This window comes from Salmo salar, chromosome ssa22 (genome assembly GCF_905237065.1).
Source record: "Salmo salar chromosome ssa22, Ssal_v3.1, whole genome shotgun sequence".
Classification (NCBI taxonomy): domain Eukaryota; kingdom Metazoa; phylum Chordata; class Actinopteri; order Salmoniformes; family Salmonidae; genus Salmo; species Salmo salar.
The window spans coordinates 32,030,941-32,054,164 of NC_059463.1; the positions used below are offsets into that span (position 1 = coordinate 32,030,941).

The window sequence follows — 23,224 nt, forward strand, 5'->3', positions numbered from 1 at the left end:
GGAGGGGTTGGGTTAAAAGCGGGAGTAAAATTTTGGCTGGACCTTGTGTGCAATTGACCAATAAAGTGATTATTGCACACAGACTGAATTATTATGTAATATGTTAAGCATATTTTGACTCCTGAACTTATTTAGGCTAACCATAACAATACTTCAAATTAAATGAAATTGTATTTGTCACATGCGCCGAATACAACCTTACCGTGAAATGCTTACTTACGAGCTCTTAACCAACAATGCAGTTAATACAATATTTACTAAATAATCTAAAGTGAGAAAAAAAATCAAATCAACCAAAAAGTAACACAAGAAAATGACATAACAATAACAAGGTTATATACGGGTGGGGGGGGGGGGGGGTAATACCAAGGTAATGTGCGGGGTTACAGGTTAGCCGAGTTAATTTGTAGCAGCGAGTAGCAGCAGTGTAAAAACAAAGGGGGGGGGTGTCAATGTAAATAGTCCGGTGGCCATTTGATTACTTGTTCAGCAGTCTTATGGCTTGGGGGTAGAAGTGTTCAGGAGCCTTTTGGACCTAGACTTGGCTCTCCATTTCCGCTTGCCTTGCGGTAGCAGAGAGAACAGTCTATGACTTGGGTGACTGGAGTCTTTGACAATTTTTTTGGCCTTCCTCTGACACCGCCTAGTAAAAAGGTCCTGGATGTCAGGAAGCTTGGCCCCAGTGACGTACTGGGCCATACGCACTACCCTCTGTAGCGCCTTACAGTCAGATGCTGAGCAGTTACCATACTAGGCATACAATTTGCATACTGCCCCAACAGAGCCGCAGATGATGCAATCTCTATTGCACTCCACACTGCCCTTTCTCACCTGGACAAAAATAACACCTATGTGAGAATGCTATTCATTGACTACAGCTCAGTGTTCAACACCGTAGTGCCCTCAAAGCTCATCAATAAACTAAGGACCCTGGGACTAAACACCTCCCTCTGCAATTGGATCCTGTACTTCCTGACGGGCCGCCCCCAGGTGGTAAGGGTAGGTAACAAAACATCTGCCACGCTGATCCTCAACACAGGGGCCCCTCAGGGATGCATGCTCAGTCCCCTCCTGTACTCCCTGTTCACCCATGACTGCACAGCCAGGCACAACTCCAACACCATCATTAAGTTTGCTGATGACACAACAGTGGTAGGCCTGATCACCGACAATGACGAGACAGACTATAGGGAGGTCAGAGACCTGGCAGTGTGGTGCCAGGACAACAACCTCTCCCTCAACGTGATCAAGACAAAGGAGATGATTGTGGACTACAGGAAAAAGAGGACTGAGCACGCCCCCATTCTCATCGACGGGGCTGTAGTGGAGCAGGTTGAGAGCTTCAAGTTCCTTGGTGTCCACATCACCAACAAACTAACATGGTCCAAGCACACCAAGACAGTCGTGAACAGGGACCGATAAAACCTATTCCCCCTCAGGAGACTGAAAAGATTTGGCATGGGTCCTCAGATCCTCAAAAGGATTTACAGCTGCACCATCGAGAGCATTCTGACTGGTTGCATCACTGCCTGGTATGGCAACTGCTCGGCCTCCGACCACAAGGCACTACAGAGGGTAGTGCGTACGGCCCAGTACATCACTGTGGCCAAGCTTCCTGCCATCCAGGACCTCTATACCAGGCGGTGTCAGAGGAAGTCCCTAAAAATGATCAAAGACTCCAGCCACCCTAGTCATAGAATGTTCTCTCTACTACCGCACGGCAAGCGGTACTGGAGCGCCAAGTCTAGGTCCACGAGGCTTCTACACAGCTTCTACCCCCAAGCCATAAGACTCCTGAACATCTAATCAAATGGCTACCCAGACTATTTGCATTGCCCCCCCACCATCTCCCCCTCTTTTACACCACTGTTTTTCTCTGTTGTTATCATCTATGCATCGTCATAACTCTACCTACATGTACATATTACCCCAACTAACCAGTGCCCTCGCACATTGACTCTGTACCGGTACCCCCCTGTATATAGTCTTGCTATTGTTATTTTACTGCTGCTCTTTAATTACTTGTTACTTTTATTTCTTATTCTTATCCATATTTTTTTTTAACTGCACTGTTGGTTAGGGGCTCGTAAGTTAGCGTTTCACTGTCAGGTATTCATTGTATTCGGCACATGCGACTAATAAGATTTGATCTGAAAATCCATCAGTTTAAGCTAGAGATATTTTTGCACTAGATGCGTCTCAATCAACCGCATCCGCCTATGTAACACTTCCGCATCTGTGGTGAAAGCTAGAGCGGTGTTTGTCAGACCATCCTGAAAATTGGTCTTCTCTGTAGTGTCTGTTATGACCCCTCTATGGAAAGTTGAGACCCTAAGGAACACGATGGTCCATAAGCATCTTGGGAGTCGTCTGAAGCCGGTACTACCGATCTGCCAACTTCTGTCTGTAGTGTCCGAACAGTTTGGGCTACACACTAATATGACCCCTCTGTGTAAAGGCCTCACACGACTCGTCTGAATGTCCCCCGGTACCAGTAAAAAATAATTATGGAAGTGTACATGTATGGAGTTTAGTGACAGAAATAAGGGGTTAAATACATGTAAAAAAAAAAAAATGTTTCCTGAACTAAGAACTTTTAGTTATTTTTGTTCCACGTACTGAATCTGTCATTCAATGAGTTTGTATGGGCAAATAGCAGTAAGGCACCCCCAAAAATGTTTTGAATATATTTTGGGGATACTTCAAGGGGTCTTATCAAATAGCAAAATTATCCTTGGTTTGACCTTCTTAAAACAATTCCATGTATCTTAGTATTTTGTGTAGATCAATGACAAAAACATCACAATTAAATCCCACAAAAAAATCCAAGGGGGTTGAATACTTATGAAATGCACTGTACATTATTATCAATATTTATTTGTAGGCCAGATGACATTGATTCACCATTGTTTAATTCACCATTATTAAACATTTATTGACTACTAGTATACACTTTTCAGTAGTTGTCTTCTGTCGTCTTGCACTAAATCAGGGGTAGGCAACCCTGGTCCTGGAATGCCACAGGCACTTCATGTTTTTTATTTAACTGACCTGGAAGACCAGGTGTGTTGAATTTAGGCAATCATTGAACTAATCAATTATCTCAGTTGGACAGCTGGGGTGCTTCGTTGGAACAAAGCCCTGCAGTACCCATGGCACACTAGGAACAGAGTTGCCTACTCCTGTACTACATAGCGGTTCAGCTGATAAATTGTTAACTTTTTGTTAAAAGTACCACATTTGATAAAGAAGTAGATTTATGTACATGGCCGCCGACAGTAACACTATTTTACAATTCAGAAGGACTGCTTTGAGTTAAAGGCACCAAATTTGTCACAGAGCTAGATTTATGGACCCTGAAAAGTTGGCTGCCGACTGTAACACTACTTTGCAGTTCAGAATAACTATTTTGAGATAAATCATTAACTAAAATGTGTTTTGTTTATCAGCTTAACCGCCTCACTATGAAGTACAGGTGTAGGCAACCATGTTCCTGGTGTGCCCCACCACAGACTTGGCTCCTGGAGGTATGGCAGCCATCTTGCTAAGTGGCTGCAGACTGTTCAATTTTAATTACAAACCTTCAATCTAGAAAAAGTCATGGCCTATACTTCTTTGACTTAAAAAAAATGTTGGGAGATGTACACAAGGGTCTCTAAACTATAACTATAATACAGTATAACATCTAGTCTGTGGCTGCATTTCTTAGACTTTTCAGGGTCCATAAATCTAGCTCTGAGCCAAATTTGGAGCCTTTCTCTTAAAATAGTCCTTGGTTGTAGAATATTGGTACTGCTAGGCAATCATTTTCAAATATGGCTGCCATGGCCCCCAGGGGCAAAATCTGTGGTGGCTCCCTATCAAAATATTTTCAGGATATATAGATCTAACTCTCTGCCAAATGTGTTTTATCTCAAAATAGTTATTCTGAACTGCAAAGCAGCGTTAAAGTCAGCAGCCATCTTTTCAGGGTCCATAAACCTAGCTCTGCAACAAATGTGGTGCCTTTTCTTCAAAGCAGTCCGTCTGAATTGTAAAATAGTGTTAATGTCAGCAGCCATTTTGCTGCCAAGCCCCCCATCCCCCAAAACAATCTGTGGTGGCTTCATGTCTACGTTTGTTTAGGGTATATACATCAAATTGAGTTACATTTCTGAGCTTAACAGCTTCACTAATGATGTCATATCAATGTTAGGTTTCAAATTAATGTAACAGCGATTGCTACTGAGTGACAGAATTACTAAGGCCTCTCCCTCTATCCCACTGTTTCTTCTTTCCCTCCGTCCTGGTGAGAGTCCATGATGTTGCATTGTGCTGACACATCCTCTGTTCAACACTAGTGCAGAGGAGAGTAGTTTTAGTGTAGCAGCAGTGACTGTACATTACACCAGTCTTGGCCTGTTTGGTGTGAGGGAAGGGTAGAGAGAGGCATGCTTTCACAGGCCCCCACTACATTATTGATAAGCCCTTTTCATGAATCTTTCACTGCCCTGCTGAAAGCAATAATCTAGCTGTGTTTTGTCATTGCCCTGCCTATCGCCACCCTTACCCCCTGGTTTAAAAAAAGTTACCTGTGAGAGGCCCAGTCAGAACTGTTTACTAAGCAAAACGGACCGTTGCGTACATTTGTGTGCCTGATTTCTAAAGTGGCCATCTTCTGGTCTTTAGTTGCTGTGTCTTTACATGTCTGAATGAACCATTATCTCTAATTTCTGTTTCTGTGGCTACTTCTTTTCCCCTCTTATCCTATTTGACCTTTTCATCTTTCTTTCCATTTCTCATTCTTTGTCTCCTGCTCTTTTTCTTATCTCACACCCATCCCTCTTTCTTTCTCTGTCTCTCTTTCGTGCTTTGTTTCTCTGTGTCTTAATCTTTTCCATCCCCTCACCTCTGTCCATCCCTTCCTTTATTTCTCTTCTCTCTCTCCCTTTCCCCCCTCTCCCTCTCCCTCTTCCTCCTCCAGTCTCTCCTCTCCATCCCGGGCTCACCATTCATGTCGCGGCACAACAGCCGTAGCAGCATCTTCAGCTTCAACAAGGGCCGCCCTCCAAAGGACGTTGGCTCGGAGAACGAGTTTGCCGACGATGAGCACAGCACGGTGGAGGAGAGCGAGGACCGCCGGGGCTCCCTGTTCATCCCCTACCGCCGCAGCAGCTACAGCGGATACAGCCAGGGCTCATCGCGTCTCATCAGCCCACTGGCGCCCCACACTGGAGGGAAGAGGAACAGCACGGTGGACTGCAACGGCGTGGTGTCGCTCATCGCTCACCAGCCAGGTGGACGGCTTCTGCCTGAGGTGAAAATAGATAAGGCAGCCACTGACGACAGTGTAAGGACGTTTTTGGTCTGGTTTCCACTCTCTTTCCCTTCTCTGTCCTCCTCACTTCTGGTCTCTGAATTTCTGGTTCCTTCCTCTTCTGTTTGATTTTCCCTTCTCGAGACTTGCTCAGCACTCACAGCCTTATTACACACACTCCATTCTCTAGTCTTTATTTTCTCTCCCCCCCCGCGCCCCCTTCGCTTCAGCTGCTCTGAGTGGCGCGCTCTTCCACCAATGAAAAACAACAGATTCCTGGCTTCCATTACACTGTAGTAACCTTTCTATTAGCCTAGTAGCCCGTTTCAAAGCCTCCTGCATAGAAGTACGCAGTGTCTCTTAGCACCTATCTAACAAACAGGTATCTCTGTTGCCATGCCCCATCCACAACAAACATTACTGGAAACTCTCTCCCCTCTTAATCTCTTAATCTCTCCTCAAAACCAGTTTATTCTGTCTGTCTTTTGCCACCATTTCCCCACCTCTCTTTTGTCTCTCCCAAGCTACAAAAAAACGTAACCTTTTTCTAACAACAGCATTCTTCCTCATCCTAGCAAGCATGGTAGTTTGACTTCCCATTACTTCTGTCCAATCCAAGCCAAGCTTTACCTTTTTACCTACTCTCCAAACGTAGCATGGTACAGTGGCTGTCTTGACTTCTCTTTTCTTATTGGATACATGCATGCTCTTGCATGCAGGTTTGGGAAGGGGATACGACTGCTATATGTTTTGGGTGGGATAAGACGGTTTACATAGAATGGGATGATATTGTAAGGGGTGGGGGTTAGCGGCACTTTGTAGTGTCTGTTGTATGGGATTGGGTTTTCGTGTCTGGTGTGTGGGATAGGATTAGGTATTGGTCTCTGTGTGTGTGTGTGTGTGTGTGTGTGTGTGTGTGTGTGTGTGTGTGTGTGTGTGTGTGTGTGTGTGTGTGTGTGTGTGTGTGTGTGTGTGTGTGTGTGTGTGTGTGTGTGTGTGTGTGTGTCAGACACAAAGGCATAGTGATTGGACTGGTTTCAAGATATGTGTGTCTATGTAAGGCCTCTGACGGGTGTTTGTGTGTGTGTCGTCTCCCTGAGCGCAGACCACAGAGGTGGAGGGGAAGAAGAAACACTCAGGCTCCCTGATGGTCTCTGTGGACCAGCTCGGCCGCAACAAGGACCGCGCCAACAGTGTGATGAGCGTGGCCACACATACACACTCACACACTCTACTGGAGGGTACGGAACTCACACACTCTCTCACACACTAGGTACCCTGGACTGGAGGTGTGGCTAAGTAGGGGCGTGGCTTTCAGATAGATCTTTTTAGGCCACCTGTTAGAATAAATGTAATTTCTGTTCATCTGTATTTTCATCATATGTTAAAGGTCCGATGTAGCTTTTTTAAATTGATATATATATCAATTCATTTCTGGGTAACAAATAACTACCTTACTGTGATTTTTTTAAAGAAACATTTTTGCTAGGTCTGTCTGGGAGTGGTCTGCGAGAGGTGCCTAATGGGAGGGATGTGTAATCTGAAAACTAGCTGTTATTGGCAGAGAGGAGAGCAAATTTATACCGTGTGGTGACTTCACCAGTAGGTCCAAAAACCCCACCCCAAGCTGAAACTTCATGTAATCAACAATGTTAATATTATATAAGAATATGTAAAATACTTACACTACCGGTCAAAAGTTTTAGAACACCTACTCGTTCAAGGGTTTTTCTTTATTTTTACCATTTTTTACATTGTAGAATAATAGTGAAGACATCAAAACTATGAAATCACGTAGTAACCCAAAAAAAAGTGTTAAACAAATCAAAATATATTTTATATTTCAGATTCTTCAAATAGCCACCCTTTGACTTAATGACAGTTTTGATCACTAAATAAATCACCCCCACACCATAACACCTCCTCCGCCATGCTTTACGGTGGGATATACACATGCAGAGATCATCCGTTCACCCACACCTCATCTCACAAAGACACGGCGGTTGGAACCAAAAATCTCCAATTTGATCTCCAGAAGAAAGGACAAATTTCCACCGGTCTAATGTTCATTGCTCATGTTTCTTGGCCCAAGCAAATCTCTTCTTATTATTGGTGTCCTTCAGTAGTGGTTTCTTTGCAGCAATTTGACCATGAAGGCCTGATTCACACAGTCTCCTCTAAACAGTTGATGTTGAGATGTGTCTGTTACTTGAACTCTGTGAAGCATTTATTTGGGCTGCAATTTCTGAGGCTGAACTTATCCTCTGCAGCAGAGGTAACTCTGGGTCTTCCATTCCTGTGGCAGTCCTCATGAGAGCCATTTTCATCATAGCGCTTGATGGTTTTGGCAACTGCACTTGAAGAAACTTTCAAAGTTCTTCTTGAAATGTTCCGGACTGACTGACCTTCCTGTCTTAAAGTCATGATGGACTGTCATTTCTCTTTGCTTATTTGAGCTGTTCTTGCCATAATATGGACTTGGTATTTTACCAAATAAGGCTATCTTCTGTACCCCCCCCCACCTTGTCACGACACAACTGATTGGCTCAAACGCATTAAGAAGCTTTGAAGTTCCACAAATTAACTTTTAAGAAGGCAGACCTGTTAAGGTAAATGCATTCCAGGTGACTACCTCATGAAGATGGTTGAGAGAATGCCAAGACAGTGCAAAGCTGTCCTCAAGGCAATGGGTGGCTATTTGAAGAATGGCAAATATAAAATATATTTTGATTTGTTTAACACTTTTCTGGTTACTACAAGATTCCATAGTTTTGATGTCTTCACTATTATTCTACAATGTGGAAAATAGTAAACCCCTTGAAAGAGTAGGTGTTCTAAAACTTTTGACCCGTGGTGTACATATTCACAGAACATTTAAATTTGTAGTGTGCAAATTTAAAATGATGAACAGGAATTGGCCAAAAAATAACTATCTGAAAGCCACACCTCCAATAAGCCATTCCCCATTCATCTGATAAGCTGCCACCTCTATACTATATTATTAAAAAGGTAGAAAATGGAACCCTCTTCATCACAAAAAGGTTCCGGTTTGAACCTTTACAAAGGGGTTTCTCAAAAGACACTTTCAGAGGGGTTCCTCAAGGAACATTTTTGACCTGCAAAATGTCACCTTTCAACCCCTTACCAGTTATACAATACTGACCTGACCACAAGACAACCTAGAGCGTTATGGCAATGTTTTAGTTTTTTTGTGACTCTTCCCCCCCCCCATCTCCCTCTCTTTCACGCTCTCTCCTTCTCTTTTCTCTCTTCCTCTCTCCCTCTTTTCCTCTCTCTCCCACTCCCCCCTCTCACTTTTCCTCTCATTCGCTCTTTACCACATTCTCCCTCTTTTCCTCTCTCTCCCACTCCCCCCTCTCACTTTTCCTCTCATTCGCTCTTTACCACATTCTCCCTCTTTTCCTCTCTCTCCCACTCCCCCCTCTCACTTTTCCTCTCATTCGCTCTTTACCACATTCTCCCTCTTTCCCTCTGTCTCCCTCTTTCCCTCGGTTTACCCCTTTCTCCCCTGCCCACCTCTGTTTTTTCACTCCCTCCATTTTCCCCCTACAGAGCTAGAGGATTCTCAGAGGGCGTGCCCGTCATGGTGGTATAAGTTTGCCAACATGTTCTGTGTGTGGGACTGCTTTCCTATCTGGTTGAAGATCAAGCATGTGCTCAACCTGATCGTTATGGACCCCTTTGTGGATCTGGCTGTCACCATCTGTATTGTCCTCAACACCCTCTTCATGGCCATGGAACACTACCCCATGACTCCTCGCTTTGAGGAGACTCTGTCAGTGGGAAATCTGGTGAGGAACAGTCAAGTGGACAGTGTTTAGTGTGTACAGTAACACAAGATTGTGTCAACGTGTGATTGGAATGTTTCTCGCATCCCATTATCCAATTATTTCTCTGCCTCTGCTCCACATGTTTCTGTCACTGTATCTTTCCCCCCATGTGTCTTTGTATCTCTCTCTCTCTCTGTCTCACACTCCCCTGCCCATCCTGTGATGATGGAAGTGTAGCACAGGTTTCTCAGAGCACTTCTTTGCTGGTTTAACTTAGGTCTTTTCATACACGCACTACACTCTGCCCTTCGATGGGAATTCATAAAACATTCAGCTCCATTTTAAAGCAACCAGCTTGCTCCACTTCTTTCACCACCCAGGCTCTCTCTCTATCTCCGTTTCTCTCCCCTAACTTTGTCTCTCTCTCTCTTGCCCCATTTTCTTCTCTGTTTGTTTGCCTCAGTCGCCTTTCTCCTCCATCTCTTCCTGCTGATTTAGCAGTTCTAACATGGCAGAACAGGGGTGTGTCCAGGGGATGGCAGGGTTGGTTGGGGGATACATTAAAGTTGAATGTAACCTGATCGATCTGTACTTTAAGTGGAGCATACTGCTTGGTAAGGTCTGAGGCTGGTGTGTGAATGTGAGGAGAGGTTAGAGAGGGTATCTGTGGTGTCCACTTGCTCTTAGATATCTCAGTACAGTACCAGAGTCCCTAGCATGTCCGTGTGAGGTCAGAGGAATTGACGTGGTGTCAGGGGTGAGATTGGCTGGTGTCATAGAGGTTGCAACCTTATATCTATCCAATTATAGCTTCTGTGAGCGCATGGGCCGCGCCATTGAGGCTATCTCCATTTTGAAGAAGTCAAATGACTCCAACCGGGTCATCAGTAGGGATCAGCCAATGAAGTTGGAAGTCCCACCCAGTTGACTACTTGAAAATAGTGAAAGTCCTCAATGGCGCTGTCCTTGCTAATACAGGCTTGTGGCCACTACAATCGTCTATCCATCTCTGTGGCTGGTGTCAGCAGCGATATGGGAAATGTTTTTATTTATTTCTTTGAGGTCACAGATGTTGGCATGGTGTCAGGGGTGGTGCAGGATGAATCATTGAGTGCTCTCTGCAGTGATGATTGGTCCACCAACATGGCATGATACAACCCTCCCTGCCTGACCGGTAGTGGGTGGGTGGGTGGGGCATTGCTCTATGAACTTGTCCTGCCAGGACAACCTCCACCAGCACTAAGAGTCCAATACATTTTTAATCAGCACTACATCAAACAAAATGCCACGCAAGCAAGATCTGTTTTGCATTTCGCTCTTAAATTTCTGCATTTAAGTGGAATTTCTACAAATCACAAGTTCTCCATGATTTTAACCTCCATGTTCTGCAGCACAGCATAGCACGCACAGATCAGAACTCCCAGGTACAAATCTTGAGCACACATTTTGTGGTTTCTATCAGAATGATATGTTATAATATACTACACACTTATCATTTTTTATATATATATACAGATATAGTATCTTAATTTGATCACTCTGTTGTCGCAGATAATTTTCCTGAGCTGCATAAATTCACTGAAAACACGCAGTTCTTTTTCTTTCACTAGATCTCAAACCTAAACTATAGCCTATTGTAGCCTACCAAACTTAATTTTCTGTAAGAAATTATCACTTTATTTTTTTTAAATAATCAAATCCTCCTGTTGCAGTATTATTTTACTTCTGTGACGAAACTGGTCAAATTAAGATCTGACATCTGTAGTACCAAATACAATTTTTTTGGGCTTGTAACCATAGCTGATCCCGTTTTGGTACTATATAGAACTGTTTTTTGAAGTTTCTATAAAGAACCATGCTCATAAGGTTCTAAATGGAACCTGTATGGTGCTATAAAAGACAACAAATTACCTAGCAGCAAACCTGCTTACACCAATCCCACACTGTAAAAAAAAAAAATGTTGATTCAACGTAGTTGTAAGGCAACCAGTGCAATAGGATTGTGAGTTTGCACAACAGAATAGCATTGAAATTGATACAATGTACAATTGTAAGGCAACCAGCTGCAATAGTATTGGGCATATAGCTGAACGAGGGCTGGGCGATATGGCCTAAAAATCCTATCTCGATTCGTTTCAAACTTTTTTCCAATATTTTCTCTAAATGAGCTTTGTGTATAATTAACGAGAAAATACACTGCATTTCAAACAGTCAGCAATAATGTAATGAATTCAGGGCTTGTGAAATTCTACCTAGGCTAAATATAAGCCTTCTACAACCATAAGACCCACTAATAATTTAGTTATTTTATCAAAATAGTTTAACATGCTTTTTTGCAATAATCACTGATCTGCCTTTCAAGTCTGTCTATGAAAATGGCCTTTTGATTACAAATTTAACCACAGCCATGCATAATGCACATTCACTAATAATTTTTTATTTAACCTTTATTTATTAACTAGGCAAGTCAGTTAAGAACAAATTCTTATTTACAATGACGACGTCCTACCCCGGCCAAACCCTCCCCTAACCCAGATGATGCTGGGCCAATTGTGCGCCGCACTGATCACTGCTGGTTGTGACACAGCCCGGGATCGAACCAGGGTCTGTAGTGACGCCTCTAGCACTGTGATGCAGTGCCTTAGACCGCTGCACCACTCGGGAGCCCCGAGTGGAGCAGGCATTATAGAAAATTAACACAGGTCTCGCAATAATCGTTCAAGCACAAAACCACATTGCTAGTCAGTAGCCAACTAATCTTTATACACTGCTCAAAAAAATAAAGGGAACACGTAAACAACACATCCTAGATCTGAATGAAATAAATAATCTTATTAAATACTTTTTTCTTTACATAGTTGAATGTGCTGACAACAAAATCACACAAAAATAATCAATGGAAATCCAATTTATCAACCCATGGAGGTCTGGATTTGGAGTCACACTCAAAATTAAAGTGGAAAACCACACTACAGGCTGATCCAACTTTGATGTAATGTCCTTAAAACAAGTCAAAATGAGGCTCAGTAGTGTGTGTGGCCTCCACGTGCCTGTATGACCTCCCTACAATGCCTGGGCATGCTCCTGATGAGGTGGCGGATGGTCTCCTGAGGGATCTCCTCCCAGACCTGGACTAAAGCATCTGCCAAATCCTGGACAGTCTGTGGTGCAATGTGGCGTTGGTGGATGGAGCGAGACATGATGTCCCAGATGTGCTCAATTGGATTCAGGTCTGGGGAACGGGCGAGCCAGTCCATAGCATCAATGCCTTCCTCTTGCAGGAACTGCTGACACACTCCAGCCACATGAGGTCTAGCATTGTCTTGCATTAGGAGGAACCCAGGGCCAACCGCACTAGCATATGGTCTCACAAGGGGTCTGAGGATCTCATCTCGGTACCTAATGGCAGTCAGGCTACCTCTGGCGAGCACATGGAGGGCTGTGCGGCCCCCCAAAGAAATGCCACACCACACCATGACTGACCCACCGCCAAACTGGTCATGCTGGATGATGTTGCAGGCAGCAGAACGTTCTCCACGGCGTCTCCAGACTCTGTCACGTCTGTCACGTGCTCAGTGTGAACCTGCTTTCATCTGTGAAGAGCACAGGGCGCCAGTGGCGAATTTGCCAATCTTGGTGTTCTCTGGCAAATGCCAAACGTCCTGCACGGTGTTGGGCTGTAAGCACAAACCCACCTGTGGACGTCGGGCCCTCATACCACCCTCATGGAGTCTGTTTCTGACCGTTTGAGCAGACACATGCACATTTGTGGCCTGCTGGAGGTCATTTTGCAGGGCTCTGACAGTGCTCCTCCTGCTCCTCCTTGCACAAAGGTGGAGGTAGCGGTCCTGCTGCTGGGTTGTTGCCCTCCTACGGCCTCCTCCACGTCTCCTGATGTACTGGCCTGTCTCCTGGTAGCGCCTCCATGCTCTGGACACTATGCTGACAGACACAGCAAACCTTCTTGCCACAGCTCGCATTGTTGTGCCATCCTGGATGAGCTGCACTACCTGAGCCACTTGTGTGGGTTGTAGACTCCGTCTCATGCTACCACTAGAGTGAAAGCACCGCCAGCATTCAAAAGTGACCAAAACATCAGCCAGGAAGCATAGGAACTGAGAAGTGGTCTGTGGTCTCCACCTGCAGAACCACTCCTTTATTGGGGGTGTCTTGCTTATTGCCTATAATTTCCACCTGTTGTCTATTCCCTTTGCACAACAGCATGTGAAATTTATTGTCAATCAGTGTTGCTTCCTAAGTGGACAGTTTGATTTCACAGAAGTGTGATTGACTTGGAGTTACATTGTGTTGTTTAAGTGTTCCCTTTATGTTTTTGAGCAGTATATTTAAAGTCTAGCCAACTTGGATCTATTTGCTAGCTAAGGTCGAACAGTTGAATTGGTATGAACACACCCTTCTGTCCGTCTCCAACTGTTTGAACAGCACGCTAGCCTGTCCACTTTGTTCAGATGTTGAAATTAATTATTTCTCAGAATGAGAACAAGTTGCTTATTTTATTCTCATTGCACTTTTATAAAACACAGACTAGACAGCTAGAATAAGAGTTTGTCTCTAAAATGCTGATAGTGGTCCGTGGTACCACAATGCTGATAGTGGTCCGTGGTACCACAATGCTGATAGTGGTCCGTGGTACCACAATGCTGATAGTGGTCCGTGGTACCACAATGCTGATAGTGGTCTGTGGTACCACAATGCTGATAGTGGTCCGTGGTACCACAATGCTGATAGTGGTCCGTGGTACCACAATGCTGATAGTGGTCTGTGGTACCACAATGCTGATAGTGGTCTGTGGTACCACAATGCTGATAGTGGTCTGTGGTACCACAATGCTGCGCGCAACAGAAACTGAGCATTCATTTTCCAGAATCAATGTTCATTGATACTCCCGTTTTAGTAGGGTCTGCTCTTCGCACAATTTGAGGAGTTGAAACATAAAAAAGGTGTCTTTAGAAAGGTTAACTTCTCCTTTATTACAGTAATATAATGTCTCAATGTGTTTGTCCATATTATTGATTCTGTTGGACCAAACCTCAAATGCAAATAGCAAGTTGAAACTGCTTCTTGTCAGAGAGGAAGAAGTGATCTTTCATCTTTGTTGCTGTGAGTGACAGAGGGAGGGGCTTGGTGTCCGAGTGCAAGTGGGAAGGTGCACAGTGCACACAGCAAAGAAAGAGCAAAGAAGACAAAACCGAAAAGACAAGATGTTAACAAGCAGACAGATAAGCTCATAAAAACAAAAAAATATAAAGAAACGTAATTCTTGTGATACAGACATTTGGAATATCGCGCAAAAACACGTTTCAATTAATCAAATTAATTTGAGATATCGAATATTTGTTAGCAGAGGACACATGGTTGTTGTATTCAATGGCTTTCAGTCCTGTAGCTTTCACAGAGTGAGTGTCTAAGTGAATATGTTAAGTTCAAAATGTAACTCTTTCTAAAAACAAAAATGTACACACATTATAAGGTCTTTCTTTGAGGCCCTAGTTACACCCTAACACAGGTCTGAAACTCATGATTTAGAAGCCACATCAAGCCTGCAAGTCACATTATGCTCGCCTGCAAAGTGATGTGTAATTCCTATTGGGTTCCAGCCAGTGAGGTTATCTGACAATTTGAACTTTTAGGTCATTTTATTTGGCTATGTATAAGTCATACATAATTCAAATTTCAATCAGGTTAAAAGATTATCAATCATTTCAGAAAGTCAACATTTCAATAAATAATAAGCAATTACATCAAGTCATCAAATCATAGCAGGCAAATCAAATCCACTGGACATCAAAAGGGAAATGGCAACAAAACAACAAAGAAAGATAAAAAAAACACCTTCAAAACAAGACTCGAGCTGTGTTCGAATACTCATACTACCCACACTAACCGTACTATTTGTGACGTGATTTGAGTATATCGTATGCTTATTGGTCATAGTATGGATATAGTTAGCATGCCAAAAGTTTCCGGGTATCGTACTAAATTCGCCAAAATATGAAGTATACACACAAAGGACACTATTTCTGTACTTTAGGGCCCATAATGCAATTCTTCAGGAAATGGGTGTGGCTTCTCATCGTTTTCAGATTTGAAGGAAATGGTGGAAAATATGCAGCCAAAGTACAATGAAAGTGGATACAATTTCATTGCTTTAACTAATTATGACAAATGTTGAGCAATGTAATAAAGTAATGACTTTTCAAATAAGTTACCTTACACGTTATGTTGGCTGACAATTTGATAGCTATGCTGTCCTTATGAACCACGTAGTATATCATTACAGCAGTATGTACCGGTATGTTAGCTAGCTACCTAACGTTAGTTGGCTACTTATACATCAAACTTGCTAGTATATTATCTATAGGTTATCTAACTAACTACTCAACGTTTATTGACTTGATTATTCCCGTCATTCTTAGCTTATAGTATAGTCGTTGTGCGTTCTCAATGGACACTCCTCGACCTGGTCCTTTCGTAAATTCGCTCTGGCTATCTACTCCGATTTCAGAGCACTCTTGTCTGAGTGTACCAGAGTGCAGAATAATGAATTTACAAGCGCTCAACACCGGTTGAATATGGCCAATGTCAGTAAACGTTGGCAAAAAAGAGTAATTAAATTGTTGCCAGCAGCACAGTTATAGTCACCAACGGTCTGGATAACATGAAAACTGCCTAACCAGCTATGCTAGGGCGAGTAAAATGGTCAGAGTGGTCTCTCTCGTTTGTGTCTGGAAGTAGCTAGCAAACTAGCCAATGTTAGCATGACTGCCGTTGTAAGGCAGAACGCTCAAATCAACCCTACTCCTCGACCCGAGCGTCCAGTGTGCGCTCCGAGAGCGGAACGCTCTGAATTTACTAACAGACAATCTGAGAATGCTCTGAATTTACAAGCATACTCTGGTACTCCAGATTGAATTTAAGAACACACCCGAAGTTGTAAAATGTCTAACTAGTAATTTGTCTAACTATAGGTTGCATAGCAACAGCATCAACTTCCGGTAGACGGGCGGGGAGCTAGTACGCTCAACTGAAAGGAAACCGTTTGTTTACAATATACTAAAATTAACTAATAGTATGTAGTATGGGTATTTGAATAGTGCTGTTGCAGGGTCTGGAACTGGACTGGTTGGATCTGCAGCGGGGAGGAAGGACAACCTGAGGAGCAAGCAGACACACATGGAGACCCAAGATCTGGAGATTTTTACATAACAAATGTTTGCTATTGTTCTTTTTTTTACATCAGTGGCAACACGGAACACTAATTTAACCCACACATTTTCTAGAGGGACGGCTTTAGGCGGAACACAACAGTATCGTAACACATGCAAAACGATATGACAACAATGACGTCTAATGTAACTGGCCCCTCTAACAGTACAACTGGCCCCAGCTTGGCCCCCCCCAGTTGAAATGGTCTAGAACCGCCACTGGTGGGATGAGGGGGGATGGAAGGGGTGAAGGGGTGGGGGCTGTGGGGTTGGATGTCTGTGGGGTTGTCTGAATATGGGTCTTCATCGTTATTACTTGGTGATGGGGGGTTGTTGGTGGTGTTGGCCTTTTACCTGCTGGCGTATGAATTGGGGAAGGTTCTAAAGGAGTGTCCCTCTTTCCCGCAGAGGTTACAGGGTCGTGTGGAAGTACAGTCTGAGATGGGATGATCTCCTTTACAGTTTCCTCAGATTATGGTTGTGCTGGCTGCACAGTTGGGGCATGCTGTAGTAGTGGACGGAGCCCCTGTTGTTCCCCAATTTGATGGTACAGGGGAGGTTTTGGACTCCGCCCACTCCGGTCTCAACTGAACCAATGGCCCCAGTCCAGACGTCGTCTTTGTCTAGGACCCCCTAGCCGCTGACTTGAGGGTGGCGAAGTGGTGTAACCAAACTTCTATGTCATACTCTTGGATGCTTTCGTTATGGAATTGGACTATGACTAACTTTTGATTCTGTGTCTGAAAGTGGAATTACAGTGAATTTATCTTTGTTAGCTCTATGTACTGACCAACATTTTTTTTAACTAACTTCAATGGCTTCTTGTGGCCCTGGGGGCTTTTCCAGGCAGTTTAGGTCGGATTTCACAAAGCCCACACCTCTCTGGAGAACTGCCCTGCTGAATTCCAGGTGGGTCTGGTCTGGTCTGGCGGTTATTGTTGCTGTTCTTGCTGTTCCTGCTGCTCCCTGGTGATTGGCGGCTCCATCTTCGGCAGCCTCCTTCCTGGGTTTTAGCGTGAGCCTTACCGCAATGTTGCAAAGCATCGCTCCTGGGTTCATTCTGGTCATCTTCAGTTGGGAGTGGGAGGGGGGCGGGTATTTGGAAGAGGAGGGTTGGAAGGGTGCTGGTTCTGGTCTTAGTGTTGTCTAGTCTGGTCCTGGGTCTACTACGTTCCTGCATGGGGAGGAAGGACAACCTCAGAGTGAGCAAACACACCAGAAAGGCTGTGACCTGGAGGTCAATGGAGGCACTCACCTGTGGTCTGCTCGCTCCAGGCGTAGGTTGGTATCTTTAAGGGGTTCCTTCCTCTGCTCCCTGGATGTGGTGGTGTTCTATGGTCTGGTCTGGTCTCTCTTTCTTGTGAACTACTCTGGGTGGTTGGTGGTCAGCTGGTCCTGGTCTGGTCAGTGGTGGCCTGAGGAGAGCAAATGGAGAAAAAGACAGGGGAGGAGGGCTGCATGCCAAGGGTAGAGGGAGTACGGCTCGCCGCGGCAGCGCTCTACTCAACTCAAGGCCTGCAGTCCATTGTCTCCTCTACGGGCAGCTGGTCCAGGTCGTTCTGTGGAGTCAGGTCGGACCGTGGTCCTTTTCCTTCAGTCATTCTGGTACCGGCTTAGTCCGCTGGACCAAGGAGGCAGCGCCAGCCGTGGTCACGCCGCTGTTACTGTTGCTGTCTCCTGGTCCAAAGAAAAAGATAGTGAGAAAAGAGGGTAGAGAGGGACACAACCCCAGAAAATCTTCAGCACACAGGCATGTCAGTAATGAAGAGAAGCAAGCTTTTAATCACCCGCAACTATTGAGAATGACTGCCAGTGTAGGGAAGGTTGGATTATTGAGACTACCTAAATCATATAAATTGGAACTGCCATCTCTGTAATGGTGCAATAAATTGGATTAGTTTAGAAAAAGGTATGTTATTTATGTTTGCGTAACATACGATTAATCAACCAGTCAATGATCATCAGTTACTAGGCCAATGCACTTTAAAAGCTAGGCTACCTGCAGCCCTATACATACAGTTGAAGTCGGAAGTTTACATACACCTTAGCCAAATACATTTAAACTCAGTTTTTCACAATTCCTGACATTTAATCAGAGTAAAAATTCCCTGTCTTAGGTCAGTTAGGATCACCACTTTATTTTAAGAATGTGAAATGTCAGAATAATAGTAGAGAGTGATTAATTTGAGCTTTTATTTCTTTCATCACATTCCCAGTGGGTCAGAAGTTTACATACACTCAATTAGTATTTGGTAGCATTGCCTTTAAATTGTTTAACTTGGGTCAAACGTTTCGGGCAGCCTTCCACAAGCTTTCCAGAATAGGTTGAGTGAATTTTTGCCCATTCCTCCTGACAGAGCTGGTGTAACTGAGTCAGGTTTGTAGGCCTCCTTGCTCGCACATGCTTTTTCAGTTCTGCCCACAAATTTTCTATGGGATTCTGGTCAGGGCTTTGTGATGGCCACTCCAATACCTTGACTTTGTTGTCCTTAGGCCATTTTGCCACAACTTTGGAAGTATGCTTGGGGTCATTGTCCATTTGGAAGACCCATTTGCAACCAAGCTTTAACTTCCTGACTGATGTCTTGAGTTGTTGCTTCAATATATCCACATAATTTTCCCTCCCTCATGATGCCATCTATTTTGTGAGGTGCACCAGTCGCTCCTGCAGCAAAGCACCCCCACAACATGATGCTGCCACCCCCGTGCTTCAAGGTTGGGATGGTGTTCTTCAGCTTGCAAGCCTCCTCCTATTTCCTCCAAACATAATGATGGTCATTATGGCCAAACAGTTCTATTTTTGTTTCATCAGACCAGAGGACATTTGTCCAAAAGGTTTGATCTTTGTCCGCATGTGCAGTTGCAAACCGTAGTCTGGCTTTTTTATGCGGTTTTGGAGCAGTGGCTTCTTCCTTGCTGAGCGGCCTTTCAGGTTATGTCGATATAGGACTTGTTTTACTGTGGATATAGATACTTTTGTACCTGTTTCCTCCAGCATCTTCACAAGGTCCTTTGCTGTTGTTCTGGGATTGATTTGCACTTTTCGCACCAAAGTACGTTCATCTCTAGGAGACAGAACGCGTCTCCTTCCTGAGCGGTATGATGACTGCGTGGTCCCATGGTGTTTATACTTGCGTACTATTGTTTGTACAGATGAACGTGGTACCTTAAGGCATTTGGAAATTGCTCCAAAGGATGAACCAGACTTGTGGAGGTCTCCAAAAACATTTTCTGAGGTCTTGGCCTATTTCTTTAGATTTTCCCATGATGTCAAGCAAAGAGTCACTGAGTTTGAAGGGAGGCCCTTACACCTCTAATTGACTCAAATGATGTCAATTAGCCTATCAGACGCTTCTAAGCCATGAATTAATTTTCTGGACTTCCCAAGCTGTTTAAAGGCACAGTCAACTTAGTGTATGTAAACTTCTGACCCACTGGAATTGTGATACAGTAAATTATAAGTGAAATAATCTCTTTGTAAACAATTGTTGGAAAAATGACTTGTGTCATGCACAAAGTAGATGTTTAACCGACTTGCCAAAACTATAGTTGTGGTTGAAAAGTGAGTTTTAATGACTCCAACCTAAGTGTATGTAAACTTCCGACTTCAACTGTAAGTATAGATTGCAATTGATTACTGCTACAGTGCTATTTGGGTTGTTAATCAGAATCGTCCCGACGTTCTTGTCTTTTTTTACTTTTTTTTTTACATTTGAATTGTTTGACGTTTTACTGCATTTTTAGGAGCTCGTAACATAACAATTTCTCTGCACCTGCTATAACACCTGCTAATCTGTGTATGCAACCAATAAACTTTGATTTGATTCTTGCACATAAGCTCAAATCCTCGTCCTTTTAAAGTCCACGTAACTCACATAATAATGCTGATTAAGCCATTGGTTAAGTTGGCTTTTTACAGTGCATGCAATTACAGTAAAATAAAAACTAAAAACAATCTCCCATCAATTTAATTGTTTATATTTCCAATAACGTTTTACCTTTTCTTTACAGAATAATGCTGTGTCATTGGTTACTGTACTTACTTGCCACTAGCTGCCTGTAAGTTCCTGTCAAATTCATGGCAACCCCTTTACAGTGTAAATTGCACCTTCGATCCTTGAATTGAATTTCAATGAATCTCCTGAATTGAAGTGGGGTTGACCCCGACCCTGTGTCCTACACTAGCAGCTTGACCCTAGGATCAGACTGTTAACCTTTTTCTCTCTTTGCACTCACAGGTTTTCACTGGTATCTTTGCTGGTGAGATGTTTGCCAAGCTTGCTGCCATGGATCCATACTACTACTTCCAGGAGGGCTGGAATTGTTTTGACAGCTTCATCGTGACCCTCAGTTTAGTCGAGCTGGTATTGGCTGACATTGAGGGTCTGTCTGTGCTCAGGTCATTCCGATTGGTGAGTAAGAAAAGGTGTGGATTGGAATGAGGGACCATATTGAGAACCCTATGGCCCTGATGTCCAGACAATTCACAGCAGGTGGGGGAAAGGGTTCACTCTGCAGCAGAGTTAGCATGACATGACTAATGCCCAAATACTCATACAATATGATCAACATGTATTGAAACATAACCCCCCGCTCATTCAATTCTGTTTCTCCTCCCCTCCCTCCCCCTCTGTCTCTTGTCTAGCTGAGAGTGTTCAAGCTGGCCAAGTCGTGGCCCACACTCAACATGCTGATCAAAATCATTCACTCTTCTGTGGGAGCCCTGGGAAACTTGACCTTGGTGCTGGCCCTTATCGTCTTCATCTTCGCCGTGGTGGGCATGCAACTGTTTGGAAAGAACTACAAGGACTGTGTTTGTAAGATCGCTATAAGCTGTAAGCTTCCTCGTTGGCACATGAACGACTTCTTTCACTCATTTCTCATGGTGTTTCGAGTTCTGTGTGGGGAGTGGATCGAGTCCATGTGGGATTGCATGGAGGTGGCCGGCCAGAACATGTGCATGATCGTCTTCTTGATGGTCATGGTCATAGGCAACTTGGTGGTAAGAAAAACAACCTTTGAAATATGGGAGAGACTATAAGGACACAGCTGACACTTAAACCGACTAGCAAAAAACTAAAATTGACCCTTACCTTAACCCTAACCTTAAGCAAACCCTTAACCCTGACCCTAACCTAATTTTATACAATTCTGAAATGAAATATCGGTTTGGGCGTCAGTTGTGTCCTCATAGCCTTTTCCTTGAATTATCCATATTTGAGTAGCAGTTTCTTGCATACCCTACTTTTTGGAGATCAGTCCTCTCTTTACTTAGTGAATTGGAAGTAAGTAGCATTTCTGCATCCACATGTAACTCATCCAATAAATATGGTTTGAGCATTAGCATTTTGGTCTGGTTAAGCCTGATGTCAGAAAGTTAGCGGTTAGTGACACATCTGCTTAGACCTTCTGTCTATGCACGGCCCTCTCCCCAGGTGTTGAACCTGTTCCTTGCCTTGTTGCTGAGCTCGTTCAGTGCAGACAACCTGGCACCCTCGGACGATGACGGAGAACAGAACAACCTGCAAATAGCTGTCGGTCGAATAAAGACGGGGATTGCCTGGGCCAAGGTCTTTGTAGCCGAGGTTATGAAGAAGGTACGCTGTGATGTCATGTCCTCTATTTTCTGTTATGTATGACATCACTCTGATGTCATTGTTGAATTGTTTCTGGGTTGTTTTTACACCAAGACAAACCCCTGTCACAATATAGTTGAATGCCAGTAGTTTTGTCCTGACTGATTTTTAAATATATTTCTGATTGCGAGGAGGAGGAAGAAGCAGAGGACGAGCAGAAGCCTCTTGATGAGTTTGACGAGAAGCTTAACTGCATCGCAAACCAGAAGGGCATAGACATCAACCGCGAGTTGGACTACATCAACGGCACTACCAGCGGCATAGGCAGCAGCGTGGGCAAGTACATGATCGACGAGGACCACATGTCCTTCATCCACAATCCCAACCTAACCGTGTGCGTTCCCATTGCGGTCGGGGAGTCAGACTTCGATAACCTCAACACTGAGGACTTCAGCAGCGAGTCAGACGCGGAGAACAGCAAAGACGTAAGTATGGAGTGATGGGGTGATATATTCTTTCTATGTTATTTAAATCTAGAAACGTATACTTTTGGGCGGGGCATAGGGTTATATAAGGGGGAGGTGGGTGGTTGAGGAAGGTGGTTCATTAGAAAAGGGCGAGGGGTGTTTTGGGTGCTTGGTTGGGTGGAAGCTTTGACGAAGCTCTGTTGGAGATTTAGGATAAGTTGTGACTTTATCAGATAAAGTGGTTTCATCATTCTCTGTGAATCGGTGTGATGTGTTACCATCCACTCCTCTAAGATTGCTCATACTTCTGACTTCTTAGAAGTTGCTTGTCGGTTTTCACAGAATCTAAATAAATTAGCTAGCTTCGAGTAGTTGAATATGTCATCACTACATAACTGCAAAAGTGACAAACTGACACACATTCATATTTCTTAAAAACAACTTTATTTCAAGGAGTGCTATACTGCACAAGTACAGTTTGGTGCAGCTCGTTAACTTGAGGTGAAAACGTGTTGCTTCGTAGCTAGCTTGGTGGCCATAACACTGCTAGCTAGCGTGATCAGGGGTTTGTATTGGAATGGTCGTTAGAAATGCCTCTTTCTGTAGAGACCCTTTTTGATTTAGCTAAACTTCACCTAACTTAACATGTTTCATAGCTAAACCAACTAGTTAGTTAGCTAACTGCACAACTAACAGAATGTATTTTTCAAACCTAGATAGCTAGCTACTGAAACAAATGCAAACAAATCTGTAACTCAAATCAGAAATCAGAACAGTAATAGCTTATACCGATCAACAGATACAGCTATTTTAGTAATCGCATAGTCTTTCACAAGTTGAACCGTGGCTAATGTGTTTGCCTTTATCC

The 23,224-nt window shown here is 43.8% G+C and overlaps 1 protein-coding gene across 6 annotated transcripts in view; it reads left to right on the forward strand.

The window, feature by feature from the left end:
* LOC106583170 (sodium channel protein type 8 subunit alpha) overlaps positions 1-23,224 on the forward strand; it is a 118,558-nt gene that overhangs the window by 74,001 nt on the left and 21,333 nt on the right. For 3 of the 6 annotated variants that reach the window (XM_045705343.1, XM_045705344.1, XM_014167050.2), the window contains 7 exons: positions 4,964-5,329; positions 6,402-6,537; positions 8,870-9,108; positions 20,552-20,725; positions 20,959-21,315; positions 21,749-21,910; positions 22,081-22,374. In XM_045705343.1, the coding sequence (XP_045561299.1) occupies positions 4,964-5,329; positions 6,402-6,537; positions 8,870-9,108; positions 20,552-20,725; positions 20,959-21,315; positions 21,749-21,910; positions 22,081-22,374 (1,728 nt within the window). The remainder of the gene's footprint in view (positions 1-4,963; positions 5,330-6,401; positions 6,538-8,869; positions 9,109-20,551; positions 20,726-20,958; positions 21,316-21,748; positions 21,911-22,080; positions 22,375-23,224) is intronic. The other 3 variants (XM_014167047.2, XM_014167048.2, XM_014167045.2) reach the window with 2 other exon arrangements.